Here is a 15,710-nt window from a genome sequence, read left to right on the forward strand (position 1 = left end):
GTCGTACCACAGCGCGCGGGGGCCCGGCCCGTCGTAACACAATTCCCCGGCGGAGCGGTAGCAGCACGGGCCGCAGCACTCCTGTGCCTGCAAATCCCGCACAGCGGGGCCGGGGGCAGGGTCCAGGCCCCCCCGTTAAATTTCACACACCCCTTCCTCTAAACCCAACCAGCACCAGGCTTCCCACACGTGGCATGAGCTAGTGCAGGGCGTGGATGCTCTGGCCCCCTTCACTCCTTCCCTTCTTAGAGTGGCCGAAGACCCCCCGCAGCACGCTGCTGCTGCAGCTTCCCCCTTTAGGTGGGGGGGCCTGCACATGGCCCTGTGGGCAGGAGAGAGCAGCCACAGCTACCCCTCTGGCAGCTGGCTGAAAATCCTCCTCCAGTACATTCATTCGTGGGTTTAGCTACTACAGTGGTTCCAGTGCAGCTGAAAGTGACCCCAGTCACAGGCCAGGAAAAGACCCCACGGAAACCGGACCACAGCCCAGACATGAGATTTAATTTAATAGAAATTTTCTTCAATCATTCATACATTCAAGTGTGAACATGAGAAATCTCCCCACCCCCACCTCTTCCCTTCACTCCCACCCACACTACATTTCTGATGGTACGGACAAGCTAAACTTGGACTCTACTCCCTTACCATCTCCCACACCTCACTGTCCTTCCCCCCCCCCCCCCCGCATTTTGTGACCTCCCTCACCACTACATTCTCCTCATTCTAGCCTGTGCCCCATTTCCCTTCCCCCCATGCTGTGTGACAATAGCGCTATGCAGTTTCCAGGGGGATTCCTGAGCTGCATCAGGCCTGTCACACAAGATCAAGGAGCTAACCTTTTGAGCTTTTAAGAGAAATAGCTCAGACTGACAATGGAGCTAGTCTGGACTGACCTCTGTACCAGCTGTGTCAGTGAACCAGAGGCCAGCACAGCAGCTGCAGATGTAAAAAGATCAAGCAGCAAGCTAGGGGAAAAATGGATTGATCCACTTATTTTAAGCAGGAGCTCTCCCCACAGCTGTTCAGTTTCCCCAGGGAGAAGGGAAGAACAGACTGCTGAAAATGAGGCATAATACTGCAGTCTATTAGGAGATTTCAGCCCCTTTGCTCACAGAAGCTGTGCTAGCATGGAGGAAAAACAATCCTACCATCCTCGCCCTCAGGTCACCCACATGGGAGAAGGGGTCGGAATCTGCTTCCACCTGATGTAATTTTGTAAGGAGGGAGGGGGCAGGTAAGGTGTCAGGAAAGAGGGTGAGGAGAGGTAGAGTTACTCTACTTCCTATACATCCCTTTGTAGAGCATCTGGAGACAGCAACTAAGAGAGAAGCTAACCCCTGTTCGAAGTAGTTGATGCTGCTGTTCCTGGCTGAACAAAGGGTTGTTTCTACAGTTAATCTTGGCATACATTCATACACTGCAGGGCCTAGACCTGTACTCACATGAATGGATCTTTGATGGCATTGGGGGCATGTGAAAAAAAACAAACCACAAACAAAACACCAATAAAAAAGTTCGAGTCTCATAGAGACATTACGGTATCCCCGCCCCTTCTTATTTGGGATTAACCAAGCAAGCCACATGGCCCCAGCCAAGGGTGAGGCTCAGCAGAGGAGCAGTGCTGTGAGAATGGCCTTTTACAGCTCATCCTTCACCGGTCCCTCCGTTTCCTCCTCTTCCTCCTTCTCCGGTTCATCGTCGTCATCGTCCTCCTCCTCGTTATCCTCTCCTTCAGGCTCCTCATCCCCTTCCTCCTCTTTCCGCTTCTTGTCTTCCTCCTCCTGTTTCTTCCGCTGTTCCTCATCTTGCTGCTCCTTCATTTTCTTCTCAGCCTCCTGCAGAGTTTGAAGGCAACAAGTTAACCAGAAGGGAGAGGCGAAGGATGGTGCAAGTGGCTTGGCCACTAACCTGGGACCCGTGTTCTATTCCCTGCTTTGCCACAGACTCCAGGCGACCTACAGCAAGTCACTTGCCTCCGTGCCTGTTTCCCCATCTGCACAATGTGGAGAACGGCACTGGTTGGGCCAGGGGCCCAGATACTACACTATATGAAGCCAGAAAAGTATCTGGAGGAAGGAGAGATGCTGCAAGGAACAGCGCAGGCTTGGAGGCTGGACTCTACCCAGTGCTCTCAACAGCTTCAGACCACCTTAAACTTTCATGCCTTGGCGAGAGCATTCGTCTCACTTCACAGGTAAGGAAACCACAGCCAGGAGCGGTTGGGATGTACCCAGCAATTCAGTAGCAGAGGCCATAAGCCCCTCCTGACAGCACCCTTCCCTTTGGAGAGGCTGGGCGGCCATTAGCCTAGAGGGTTTAGGTTTCAGGACATTTATTGAAACTGTTACGTCTCTTCTCCCCCTGCCACTGCCCTATCAGATTGGAACACCTCTCTGAAGCAATGCCCTGTTACAGCCGAACAGCCCCAGCACCCTGCTAGCACAGGAGATGCTACAGTAAACGCCCGGGCTCAGCTTGCCTCTCCCTGCACTAGTGATTCCCTGTGGAGCCCCTCTTGAACAGCTGCTGTTCCTTCCTCCAGCCTCGGGATGACAGCCACTGCACTGCCTGCCAGGACCAGTGGCAGGGATACGGTAGGTTACAGTGCGTCTTGCTGATCAGAGCAGCAGCCCCAGCATTGACCCAGAGGTAGGAGACTGGCACTGGCAAGGGGAATCTTCTGGTGAGTACTGGAGGAGAGCACCCCAGGGTGCAGGAAGGGACGGTCCTTACCTTGGTGGCTCCCCAGGTCTCATTGCCGAACTCCTCAGCGAACTTCTCGTCATCCGTGATCAGGAAGTTGTCGAAGATGGTGCCAGATTTCACCTGAAACGATCGCAAGCTGGTGACTGTGCTGCAGGGGGCAGCCAGATGCCCCAGGGCAGCCTCACCCATCGCACCCCAAGTGTAGGGTTAAGAGCCAAGTCCTGCCCAGAAGAGATTTTACCTGAGGCTGGATCTCAAGGATTACAGATGCAAGGGAGCCAGGAGTCCCTGAGGGCAAGTTAAGGTGTCTGCCAACAGGGGGCAGCACAGCCAGACACATGGGCCCATCCCATTAGAGTGGGTGCCCCAGTGCTTTACAGCAGTAGGTAAAGCAGAGTTCCCCCCCAGCACAAGGCGACATTAGGTCTATGATACTGTTCAAGAGCTTGACCATCCCCCCACCCTGTTGGGAGAGCGCACCTGCCACAGGTCCAGGCCCATGACACCGAAGCTGTCGTAGGAGTATAGGTTGGGCTCGGGGGTGTAGTCCGGGTTGTCGATCTCAGGGTGCACCCATTTGCCCTTGTAGTCAGGGTTGTCGATCTGGCGGGGTTTCCACTCCCCCTGAGAAGCAGAAGAACAGCACATGAGAAACTAGTGAGCCCCCTCTCCCCATCTCCAACAAGAAAGTGGCCGGTCTCACTGGGGGAGAGAGAGCAGGGAATGGGGACCAGCTCTGCCAGAAGCTTTTGCAGCTCTCTGAGTTGGACAGGCTGCCTCCCTCAGTGCACGCGCTACGCTGAGGGTCACAGGCGTAAAGTTTATTAAGGGGAATGGGAACACAAGGGCTCTCACATTCAGTTGGTTTCAGAGACGTCTGGATTGGACTGAGGCTTCCCAAGAGGAAGCCCGGTCCTAGCATGCTATGGATTCTTCCCATGCAGTGCTGGACCCCTGGACCAAGCATCACGTGGGGGGTTCTCCATCAAGGGCAGTGTTAAACAAGGCTGGGTATCTAGGAATTCCTCCAGGGCAGCTCTCTGGCCTGCATAGGACAGGAGGTCAGACTAGATGAACACAATATCCCCGCTGGCCTGGGGATCTGACTCTAAGCTGCCACGTGCTAACATATGAGAACCAGGGCATGTTCCTGTCCAATCACTGCTCCCCCCAGCCCACTCTAGCAAATTTCCTGAGTCCCTCCTTACCCAAAGGGGGACAATTACCAGTCCAGCCTGAAGAGGTTAGACTGGGGCAGTGTTGCTGCAACAGTTTGGATTGGAGTTACAAGGCTCTTGATCTCTGGAAGGGGATGGGCTTATCCTCTGGAGGAAGTAGGTCAGAGGGGCACCAGGAAGGGACTGCTCACGGCACTGCCGAGGTGTTTAGGGGTTGTGTCTTTCTCTAGGGCAGGAGATCTTAAGGCAAGTGCCTTAGTCCTCTGCTATCCCCTGGGTACAGATGCACTGCAGAGCCTCAGCTGACTCAAGGCCACAAACATTCATGCACATTTAACCAAGTACCCCCTCACCTGCTCCAGGTCCCAGCCCCACCCTTACCTTGTACTCTGGATTCTGGATCACTGGAGGCTCCCACTCCCCATCCATCTCCTCATCCCAGTCCTCCGGCTTCTTGGCATCAGGGTCAGGAACATGCTCTGGCTTATCCCAGTCCTGAGGGGCAGAGGAAGAGAAGCCCGGCGCTGTCAGGAAGAGATTCCCCACCAACTCCTCTGATGGTAGCCTGCCCTCCATTAGCCCTTGCACTGCAGCCAGCCGGTTACACACAGCCAGAGCTACAGCCGTTATCCTCCACCACCTGGCCACGCGTGCAGGGGGAATGATGGAGAGGAAAGGTGCCAGTCTTCAACCAACCCCATATGCTATCCCAGCCCAAGATCTGAAGCCCCCACCTCACCTCAGGCTTAGTGTCCTCGGGATCGTCTATCTTGGCTCTCTCGTCCCAGTCCTCTGGTTTCTTGGCCTCAGGATCCTTGATCTTCTTGGGAGGCAGAAAGTCCCAGTCTTCCTCCAGGCTGCCCGACTCCACCTTGCTGTTGTCTATCTTCACCTCATAGGTGTTGTCAGGCCGCACAATGAGAGTATACAAGTGGGTGAACTCGTCATCCTGGGCAAGGGGAGGAGCCAGTGATTAGCTGGTTTGGCTGGAAGAAGGCTCTCAACTCAGGGCCAAGATCTCACTCCAGGCCCATGTCCCGGGGGCAGGAGACCCCAGCCAGGATACTCACTTTGCAGCGGATGTCCTTGTTGATCAGGACAGTCTTTCCTTTGTAGTTGAAGATGACGTGCACTTTTTTGGTCCCTGGGCCGCAGATATCAGGGCCTGGATTGGAAACAAGCCACTGTTTAGAGGAGCCAACCCAGCCTGCATCAGGAGGGACCGAAAGTCACCCTGTCCCAGCATGGAGAGCTGGCAAGTTCAATGACTAGCTCGCCACATGTAGATCCCCAAGCTGGGGTTTACACCAGTCTTGTTGGCAGGCTCAGCAGAGAGAACATGGACTGTATGGGGCTCCGAGACTGGACTCCTCTCCCTACAGGTCACCCCACAGAAATGGGGACAGGGTTTGGGGGAACACAGATTGCCCTTCTGTTGCTCATGACAGGCCCAGGGCAGGCTGGTCTCCAGGGCTGCCAAGATACTAAATCCCAGGCAATCTGAGAACAGAATTTGCATTCCAGGTGCAGCCCACCCTGAAGGCTCCCGAATCCCTTCATCCACCTCTGGGGTGGAACACAGCAACAGTCCACGACCACTTCGGCCAGGAAGCAAAGACCCCTTTGGCAGTGAAGCTGTGGGGTGAATTTGGGGAGAGCAGAATGGCATTAACCAAGCGGAAACTGGCCAGGCCACTGGCCCTGACAACTCATAACATGAGTTACCCAGCAACACAGCATCTCCGAATGCCAGGCCAGGCCACTGAGCACCCCCTGCTAAAGTCACCCACCCACTCCCGAGGGTTTGGAGAGGTCCCATCTAGACAAGGTGCAAGCCCTACCCTACTTTGCATGAGACCCTACAGTCTGGGCCCACGCAGCTAGTCCATGGCCAGCAGAGGTCACAGGGTCTGCAGCAAGCAGAGCACACCCCGCAGGCACTCACCAAACATGATGTTGTACTCCGAGTCCCCATGCATGTCCTCCTGGCTCAGGCTCGAGGGGAAGAGTTTGACGTAGCCACCACCACAGTCGATGTTCTGCTCATGTTTCACCGTGAACTGCACCACCAGGGTCTTGTCCTTGTTGCTGAAGGGGTCAAAACGGGCAGACAGGGCGTAGAAACGGGCATCCTGGCTCGTCTGGAGGCCTGGAAAGGGGAGGGGGAAAAACAAACAGTCAAGACCCACAAGGGAGAGGGGAGTGTGATCCCTCAGCAGCCAGGTGGATTCTGGCCTCACAGCTCAGCACATCTGGGCAACAGTTCAGCACCCTGCTCCCCAGTAGGATGCTCAGCCCAGCAGCAGCTAGCACAGTGCCTGCATACAGAGCCCCTGTGCTTGGCATCTTACAGCCAGTGCTTCAGGCACAAGGCAGCAACCAGCAGGGGAATTATCTTCCCCCAGCCATGTGCACAGGTGCATTATGGGGGTTGTGTCAAGTACTCGCAGCTGTCACACACGGGGTGCTGTTACCTGGACCATGGTAGCATGGTGGATCCATGCTCCACTGGACAGACAGGTGAGAGGCAGCCCCATCCCAGAGCTCGCATTCCACGTGACACCCGGTCACAACCAGAGTGGGATGGGGAGGGTCCACTGGGCTGATCTGACACTAAGGCATTTATAGAAGTGCTGGGTGATTTATAGGCAAGTTGTAACTCTGACAGGGGAGCGAATGGACAAGAAAGTTAAGAGAAAAGTCCCTGATCTCCCCAGATGCGCAATACACCCCCTAGGGGGACAGCAGAACACAGCAGGAACACAGGACATCTCACCTTTGTCCTTCTCAGCATCCCCATAGAACTTGCCCGCTGTCAGTTTGAACTTCCCATAGTCCGACTTGTGCTTCGACTCCACCCAGCGGCTCGTCCAGGCATCTGCGGGGAAGAGGTACAGGCATGAAGTTTAGTCATTAAGTCATTCATCCCAACTGCCCTAAGAGATCACAGGTCAGAGAAGGGCCCTCAAAGCCAATCGCTGCCTGGGCACAGGCACTTCTAGTCTTACAGTCACCCATGGCAGGGAACTGTGGTAGAAAGGAAACGGCTTGGCCAGTACCCAGCCAATGCCATCAGAGTTCTGCCTCCCAGTGCCTCTGCTCCAGCCACTTGACCAAGCTCCCCCCATCTGCAGTGACAGGCTTCATTCAGCAGGCAGAGTGAAAGTTGACCATGCAAGTGTGCAGCTGAGGATTAAGTGTGGAACAGGATCTTTGTCATCTCACATGAGCCCCAGCTCTTCAGAAAGAAGCTGACAGGCAACACAGGGACTGAAAAATGCAGCTGCCTCTGGGGTGACTATGGCAGCATTTAACGGTCAATCCTGCACTGGCAGATTATATTGCCTGCCAATACCCTGAACAGCATGCCCTGGAGGATGCTTTACATACAGTCTAGAGTGGCTGGGCCAGCCTCTCATTCCTAGGCAGTGCAAGCTGCATTACGGACCAGAAGCAAAGGGCTTGTGTGAAGGGGCCCAGCCACAGCCTTTAGAACCCCAGGTTCACTCAGGCCCTTCAGGCAGGAGTCGTCAGCTTCTTGGCTTCCCAGACAGATTACAACACCTGCTTCCAGCCTCACTGAATCCCATCCCAGCTGCGCACCATGAACCACCTCACCAGCCTCTGGGCCTCCCACACCCACAGATGCACACCCAGTTCCTTTTAGCTACCCACATGGGCACACTGGGACTGAGGTGAGGGCCAGCAACCTCTCTGCTTTGAGATCTATGGACCAGACCAGAGTTAGAAGCAGTTCGCCTACATCTAACTTTGCCATTGGCCATCAGCTACAGAAGATTTTTGTCTTTAAACCTACACATGGCACTCAAACACTGTAGGCCTGTACAGTCTGCAGGTGCTTAGATACACCCCAAAGTGTCTGATCCAGTCATTCCAGAACACTTATCACCGCAGTGCCTGATAACTATCGATTCCCCACTGCCCACTCAATCTAGACTAAACAGGGAGGCAATATGAAACCAAAGCAGCTTCCAGCCACACCCCCACACAGCCCTGCCTTCTTTCTAGAAAAGGAAGCTCCCCTCTATAAGCCCTTAAGCCCAGTGCTGCCCACTGGAAGCGAACATGGCAGCATGGTAAGTCTGTATATGCAAAGGCTCTTACAATTTCAGCCATGGAACTGCTGCTAAGTGACTTTTTAATGTCAACTCCCATGTACTGATTTTGGAAAGAGTAGGCAGATTCTCCCCTCCCCCATCCCAAATAGTTTAAAGCCCTTTCAAGGGAGACTTTGAAAGTGACATCCTAATGCTACCTAGAGTCCACAGCAAATTAAATAATCTTTGTAACAAGAGGGAGATCAAGGTTAGCTCTGTATTCCCAATCCAAATCCAGCTGAGCTCTGACCAGCCAAAGCAGGATTTTAGGGTGTGATATTTAAATGTCTGTGGGTGAAATGTAATTCCCTTCTCCCACAGGATTCTCTGTCCCACTATGTGTGGACTCCTCATCACAGAGATCTGTGCTCATCCCATGGCTCTATACAGCCTCAGTTGATCCTATTATGATTCCCCCCTCTCCCTTTGAGTTCCCTTTGCTTCTGTGGGGACCATTTATGCCACCCCACCATTAATCTGCCCTATAGATACCACCCCACATTCCAGTAACCAGAATCATGACTTCCACAGCACACGAACTCTGTAGCCCCGTAGATCTGCAACACCCCTATTTAATCCCCTCTGCCAACCCCCAGCCCCACCCATGAGCCTAGCAGTACAGCGAGCACTACAGAAAAGCCTTCTGCTCACTTTCACTGTAATGCTCCCCTCATGGATCTATGCCGATGCCTCCTCCCTCCCCCAAAGCCAAACTCACCTTGAGGAGCCCCCCCCAGGCCCCATGCAAACTGCCCTTCCCAGCCTCCTCTTAGCCCCACACATGCTCCAGCTTCAGACTAGCAAACCCTGACTAACCCTTCACCTGCCAGCTAGCCTGACCCTATGAACCCCCCCCCCCTTCCACGCCCCCAGAGCCTTCCACCCCCAGCCTCCAGCTCCTATAGAGACAGGCGGACCCTAAGACAACCCCACTAACATGAACCCTCCCCCCCCCACCATCCTGCCCAGCCCCCCACCTCCTCCCCATGCTCCCCAAGCGTCTTCGGTGCTGCCCCCCACAGTGGCTGGATCAAAACCCTCCTGCTATGAACACAGACTGACCCCCCCGCCTCACCCCACCGCCCCCCACCCTTCCCAGCCCCCCTCCTCCTCACCTCACCGCCCCACCCCCATCGCCTCGCCGCCCCCCCTCACCTCCGTCCCCGAACTCCTCCCTGAAGTACTCGGCGGGCCCCGCCGCCACCAGGCCCAGCAGGCCGCACAGCGCCAGGATCGGGCTCATCGCGGTGGGTCCCACACTAATCCCCGGCTGCCGGCTTAGCCCCGCACGCGACTCCCCGACCCAGCGGCGCACGGACACTCCAGCCGCGCGAGCTGACGGCGGCCGCCCTTATACCCAGCCCGGCCCAGCGCCCGCCCCCGCCGCCGCCCCATTGGCCCGAGTTCCAGCGACGCGCTCTCCCATTGGCCGGCAGCCCGCCCGACGAGTGAGGCTGCGCCCCCGAACGTTGGCGTCCCAGATGGCCGCTTCCGATTGGTTGCCGAGCCCGGCCAATGAGGAACGACCACGCGTTCGGGGGGAGACGCCCCCTCCCCTTGCTGGTTGTGTCACCGCCGCCTGTCAAGTCACGTGACCTTTCGCTCATGATTGCTGGGGCTCCCCATCCTCTCCCCCAGCCTGGGACTCTTGGGAGGGGGCACCCCAACCTAGCCCAGCCCATAATAATCACCCTGTGGGGGAGTGATAAAATAACCCTGGCTCCTCTGCCTCTCTTTGGGAGGGATGCAGGGTCCAGTGGTCAGAGCAGGGGGCTGGGAGCCAGGACTCCTGGGCTCTTTACTCAGCTCTGCCGCTGACTTTTCCTGAGGTTTTGGTCAAATCACTTATGCCCCACTTCTGCCTCCCTGAAGATGCCAACCTACCGTTATGGAACACTTTGGTTCCTCAGCTGAAAGCACAGACTTGTGCCAGAGGATTATTATTTATCCTTGGCAAATAGGTACCTGCTGCTGTTCCTTTGGGGTGGTGCTGGGACCTCCCAGGGCTAGCAATAAAGCAACTGTTAAAACATAATGTGCTCACACAGAGACTAGGGAGGGTTACAGAAATTAATCTTGGTGTCCTGCACAAACTACATCTCTGATAATTTAATTCTGGCTCCCTAAACTCCTCCAGCAGTTTCATCTAGTAACAGGGTTTTTTCTTCACCTCTAAATGCTGTGTGACGTTAGCTGCCATGCTCCACTCCAGCAGTGGCTGCATTTCAGTGGAGTCTGGATCACTGGATAGCTGGGCCTCTCACTTAATTTGCTAATGTTTGTAAAGTACTTACAGATCCTCAGGAGGGGCAAAGGTCTTATACTGGAGGTCTCACACTGCCAGTACTAAAACTTTCTTGGGATTTCTAAGTATTATATATGACAATTTCCCAGCTCAGACAGTACTGCTACTGTAATATAGGAATTCTATATTAGACTAGTCTTGACAGATACAGAGAAACTGATCACAGAGCTAAAAATTAATAGTAGCTTAAGTATAAGTGATCATGACCTTGATCACATTTATAATGTGCAAGCAGAATAAAGTCCAAATCAGAAATATATATACTTGGAGCTTTAAAAGAGCCTGTTCCACAAAGTTGAAAAATTATGAGCCAAATCAGCTGGGGAAAAGAATGTAATCAGAAAATTTTGAATGATAATTGGAAATTGTTTAAGCACACTTAACAAGATGCCCAGCAAGACACAATCTCACCATTGAGGAAGAAGGCCATACTGGTTAAAAAGTTGAACTGGTTTAGAAGGGAAATTAAGGCAGCTAAAAACAATGATATATATATGATTAGTAAAGAATTAAAGGAGGGTAATATACTTAATACCAATCAACATGAGTTAATGGAAAATAGATCCTCTCAAATTAAATGATACTTTTTTTGAGATTACAAGTTTGGTTGATAAAGGTAATAGTGTTGATGTAATATACTTAGACTTCTATAAGGCATTTGACTTGGTACTGCATGACATTATGATTAAAAACCAAGAATGATACAAAATTAACATGAAACACATTAAATAGATTAAAAGCTTGCTCAAAACAACTGTAAATGGAGAATCATCATCGAGGAGGTGTGTTTATACTGAAGTCTCTCAGAGATCTGTTCTTCGTCCTACGCTATAAAATATTTTTATCGACATAATCTTTGATAAAGTTTGCAGATGACACACAAATTGGGGGAGTGGTAAGTAAGGAAGAGGACAGGTCAGTAATACAGAGCCATCTCAATAGGTTGGGAAACTGGGCACAATTCTACTCGAGTTGGAGTAGAGAGGTTATTTTACCTCTGTATTTGTCGCTGATACAACCACTGCTGGAATCCTGGGTCCAGTTCTGGTGTCCCCAATTCAAGAAGGAAGTTGATAAATTGGAGAGTGTTCAAAGAGCCATGAGAAAGGATTAAAAACCTGCCTTATGGTGATACACGCAAGGAGCTCAATCTATTTAGCCTAACAAAGAGGTTAAGAGTAGCGGGACTGGGTCTGGAGCAGTGTGTATAGTGGGGATACTGAGAGCCATTGAACCAAACTTTAAATCCTGGATATGATGGAAACCACTTCAAGCCATCTATCTAACTGTGGATTTGCTATAAAGCCCATCACCTTAGGCACCTATGAACCTTGCCCTCTTGCCATCTTCTGGCTGGCATAATTTACATAACAGGCAGGCGGTCCAACCTCACCCCATCCTTGGGCTCTGTTGTGCCATTAAACTCTAAGAAAACTGTTACACAAGCTCTCCACCCATGGATTGGGGCTGCCACACAAACGGACTTTCTTTTGCAACCCAAACGGCTTAGCTGGCAACAAAGCCAAAGAAAGATGGTAGGGGAGAATGCAGAGGAAAGAGGCAGGCTGTGCCAAAGAGATAAGTGGAGGAGGAAAAGAAAGAGGGAACTAGTTTGAACGTCTGAAAAGATGGGCCGCCCAGGTGGCTGGACTCGTTGGGTTTCTCGTTATTACAAATCCCAGTGCCTGGTCTCTCTGCTTAACCACAGCGCCTTGCAGGAGAGAATCCAAAATAAGAAGCGGCTGTCGTATTCTGAGCTCTTGGGACCTTAACTTCTCCAAGGGACTGCACATGCAGAAGCAATGCCATTGATCCCAGTTCAGATCCCAGGAGCTAGGATGAGTGGCGATCGCCGGGCCAAATCCCAGGGTGCTTCTGCAAGGGGCTTTTGACAGTTCAGTAGGCAGGAGTGGTGGGGGGGAGGGGGGATTTGTGACCCACCCCCTTAGTATCGGCGGGCAGAGGGCACAAGCGTGCATAGAGTTACAAGGATCCTGGGGCTCAGATATAGTGCACCAAGGGTGGCATGTGAGGTGTCTCCCAACAGCCAGCAATGCACTGGATGGCATAATCATTGCAAAATGTACGTATGGATGATATTTAAGGAGTTATGTATCTATACTGAACACTATGTTCTTAAGGTCTGTGAGGTAAGGCAGGTCCCCAGGCAGGAGGGAACAATCACTACTCTCTTTCTGTCTGGGTATATGTATATTGCCCCAGGGCCAACTCAATCAGCATATAAATCAATGGACATCCACGGTAGGGGTGATGTTTGCTGTCTGGGCCAGGGACGGGCCTGAGGATCTGCAAAGACAGAAGATTCCCAAGAAAAGTCTCTGAACAGGGGGTCTCCTGGGGGAAGGGACCAGATTCTGTAGCTGCATAAAAGAAGAAGAGAGGGGACAAGGTTTTATCCGTCACTGACAGCGTGCATGACTTATCAGGGGAGGGTCCCAGCCAGGCAGGCTGGAAAACACTGGGAGAAAGACTTTGGGATGAGCTGAAAAGACCTTGTTAGTTAAATCTAGGCTCTAGAATGCAGGTTGCGATTGGATTCTCTGTGTCACCCATTTTTTCCATTAGTTCCACTTGCTTCTTCTCTAATCTCTGTTCGTTAAATCAGTGTAGACGTGTTTTCAGTACACACAGCTCTAAATGCTGTGTGCTAGCTAGGCAGAGCGGGGACCTGAGGTGGAAGTGCTAAGCGTGGTAGCCTGTTCCTTTGGGAGCAGCGGTGCTGTGAATGCTGTGAGTGTGCAGTGGAGCAGAGCTCGGCATGTGTCTACACTACTACCCTGCAGAGGGACAGCAGAACTTGTGTTTGCCGATGGGGCGGCCTTGTGTTGCCCGTAGCTGATGGAGTCGGGGAGCTGACCCCTGGCAGGTACAGACCAAGCTTCCTCACACTGAGGGCAGGTGGCAGCGAGGGGCCTTGCAACCCTGGATACCCCCATGAAATGTCACACCACGGGGGGGAGTTCACCCCTCACACTTCTCTATCAGCTCTGCCACCAGCCTGATCAAATCCCAGAGGCAGTGATTGCCTTTTGGCCTGCCCTGCCATTTCACTTGCTAGGTTTTTACACTGTTCTCACCACCCTGGTACCTGAGTGCTTGGGGGATTCTTCTTCGGTGGACCATTGCGGGACGCTGACCAGCCGATGTGTTCCACTCCAGAGGGGGCTCGCGTGCGAGGGCGTGTGACCTGTTTCCTGTGTACATGTACCAAGGCAAAGAAACCTACTTTGAGATAAAGTTAAAACTGAGACTCAGTAACTCAAGGGAAAAGAGATGACAGGGACATTGTAAACCAGGAATTTTCCGGGGAAGGTGAGACTTAAAAACATACAAGCATGTTAAGGCTGGGAATCCACAGTTAAGGCACCCAAACAATCTTAACTCTGCCCATGCAATGACCTTAACTTTATCCACAGAGATTAAGGGCAGAAGAGATCACTACTAGGCAGAGCTTAATTTGTGCCAGGACTTGCCAGGACCTTAGCTTTACTCCTGGGACAGCGGTTGCAGAGGCTGGATTTTTAAAGAGCGTGTGCCTTTTGGTTTTTGCTTTCACTGTGCCCACAAAGAGCTGCTCCCAAAAGCTTCCTCTTCCTCCTCTGAGCCTCCAGGAAGGTGGCACGTGTGGCAGGAGAGGCAGATTGTACTGGGTAGGCCTGCTCTTCACAAGCCAATCTCCTGGTGAAGGTGGAAAGAGAGAGCTACTGACAGGATCACATGCCACGAACATCCTGTTGTACAGGCTGAGTAAGGTTTCCCTTTTGAGACTCCAGCTCAGCCCACACCTGGTTTGGTCTCAGGTCACAGGAATGATGGTGAAGGGGAGGGGGGACAGGATCCAGGGAGGGGGGTGGCTAGTGGTCTGAGCAGAAGCTCACGTGCAATGATCTCCAAAGTCTCCAGTCCTTGGGAGGGAGTGGGGGCTAGCAGTTAGAGCAGGGGAAGGGAAATGAGAGTTGGGACATGTTGGTTTTATTCCCAGCTCTGGGAGTGAAGGTGGAGGGGAGAAGCTAGGAGTCAGGACTCCTGGATTCAGTTCCCAGCTCTAGGAGGGGAATGAGGTCAAGCGGGTGTGGGAGACTAGGAGTCAGGACACTTAAGTTCTGCTCCAGGTCAGAAAGGAGTCCGGGGGATAGAGCAGAAAACTGGAACTGAAGACTCCTGAGCTCTATTCCCAGTCCTGAGAGTGGTCTACTGCTTCAGCCACTGACCTGTATGTGGTGTATAAAGCTCCAGGAAGATAGAACATCCTCTCCCTGCTGTTCCCACTTAAGACTCAGAGCCGCTTCCCAGGTAGGCAGCCGGTATGTGTTACTGTCCACCCCTCTAGCTGAGGTTGCACTAAGGAAGTTACAGTGAATCCAGACCACCTGCCCCGGCTCCACTCCCTGATAGCAACCCAAACGAAAGGCATCTCTCAGGCTGTAATTAGACCACTATCCCCATTTAACAGATGGGAAACTGCGGCCCAGATCCTCAAAGGTATTTAGGCTCCTAACTTCCATTGACATTAACACAGTGAGTGGAACGGGAGGGAGTGGATCAACAGAATGATATCAGTGGACGTTAAAAGCCTAGCCACCTTTGAGGATGTGGGCTAGAGAGACGTGCCCAACCAAATCTGGGAGAGAGTAGGGATTTGAACCCAGGTCTCCCAAATCCTACAGTAGTACCTAACCATTACACCATTCGTCCTCCCACAGAGCTCAGGACAGAATCCAGGCATCCTGACTCCCTATTCCTATCACTCCCTGGCTCCCAGCACCCCAGTTCTAACCCCCTAAACTCCACTCCCTTCCCAGAGCCAGGAATAGAACCCAAGCATCCTGCTTCCCAGCCCCCCCTCTAATCCATTAGACCCCACTCTCCCCCTAGTGCCAGAGAGAAAACCTAGGAGTCCTGACCCCCAGCCTGTGACTCTAATCTCAAGATTCCCCTCCCAGAACAGAGTTCACACTCTCATGTTTAAAACCAGCTGCTGGAGAGTCTGCAACTACAGGTGGGCAACTCCTGGAGTCAAATGAAACTGCAAGTGTGGGAGGCTCCCAGCTGGCAGGATCTAATTATCAGAGTCTGAATTTGCCCAAGGTCCCATTTAACACCTGGACTTCTTGGGGACAACACTGCAGCATCAGTGTTGACCACGAGGGGGCAGGGCCTCGCTTCCCAAATATGCTCCAGTGCCTTTTACAGTCTCTTCCATTCATCCAGAACTTCCGGCTGGAACTGGGGGGGTCTGGATAGTTTAGGGCAGGTGTTCTCAACCGTCCCTGGACCCCTTCCTGCTCAATATGGGGAGGGCAAGGTGGTTGCAGCACCCCCACAGCATCTGTCGTGACCTCCAACTGAAGAAACTCTGGCTTAAGGGGAGGGGATTCAGAG

General features: G+C 52.7%; 1 protein-coding gene across 1 annotated transcript; it reads right to left on the reverse strand.

The window, feature by feature from the left end:
- Nucleotides 1-37: 37 nt before the first annotated feature.
- CALR (calreticulin) lies at nucleotides 38-9,319 on the reverse strand. The gene is made up of 9 exons (XM_067560467.1): nucleotides 9,158-9,319; nucleotides 6,661-6,762; nucleotides 5,830-6,033; nucleotides 4,955-5,049; nucleotides 4,624-4,833; nucleotides 4,266-4,379; nucleotides 3,187-3,330; nucleotides 2,734-2,826; nucleotides 38-1,835 (listed from the first exon to the last, which is right to left on the reverse strand). The coding sequence occupies exons 1-9, from the start codon at nucleotides 9,243-9,245 to the stop codon at nucleotides 1,638-1,640; spliced, it is 1,248 nt and encodes a 415-aa protein (XP_067416568.1). The 5' UTR covers nucleotides 9,246-9,319; the 3' UTR covers nucleotides 38-1,637.
- Between the last annotated feature and the right edge of the window lie 6,391 nt (nucleotides 9,320-15,710).

The sequence above is a fragment of the Emydura macquarii genome, unplaced genomic scaffold (assembly GCF_026122565.2).
Source record: "Emydura macquarii macquarii isolate MOO-44397 ecotype Brisbane River unplaced genomic scaffold, CSIRO-AGI_Emac_v2 contig_2292, whole genome shotgun sequence".
NCBI lineage: Eukaryota > Metazoa > Chordata > Testudines > Chelidae > Emydura > Emydura macquarii.

What these genes read in the sequence shown, in the direction of transcription:
- CALR (XM_067560467.1), bottom strand. Translation starts at nt 9,245, where the DNA reads ATGAGCCCGATCCTGGCGCTGTGCGGCCTGCTGGGCCTGGTGGCGGCG. An exon ending in CCGAGGACACTAAGCCTGAG is followed by an intron (nt 4,380 to 4,623) that starts GTGAGGTGGGGG and finishes TCTGCCCCTCAG; the next exon opens with GACTGGGATAAGCCAGAGCA. An exon ending in AGACCTGGGGAGCCACCAAG is followed by an intron (nt 1,836 to 2,733) that starts GTAAGGACCGTC and finishes CAAACTCTGCAG; the next exon opens with GAGGCTGAGAAGAAAATGAA.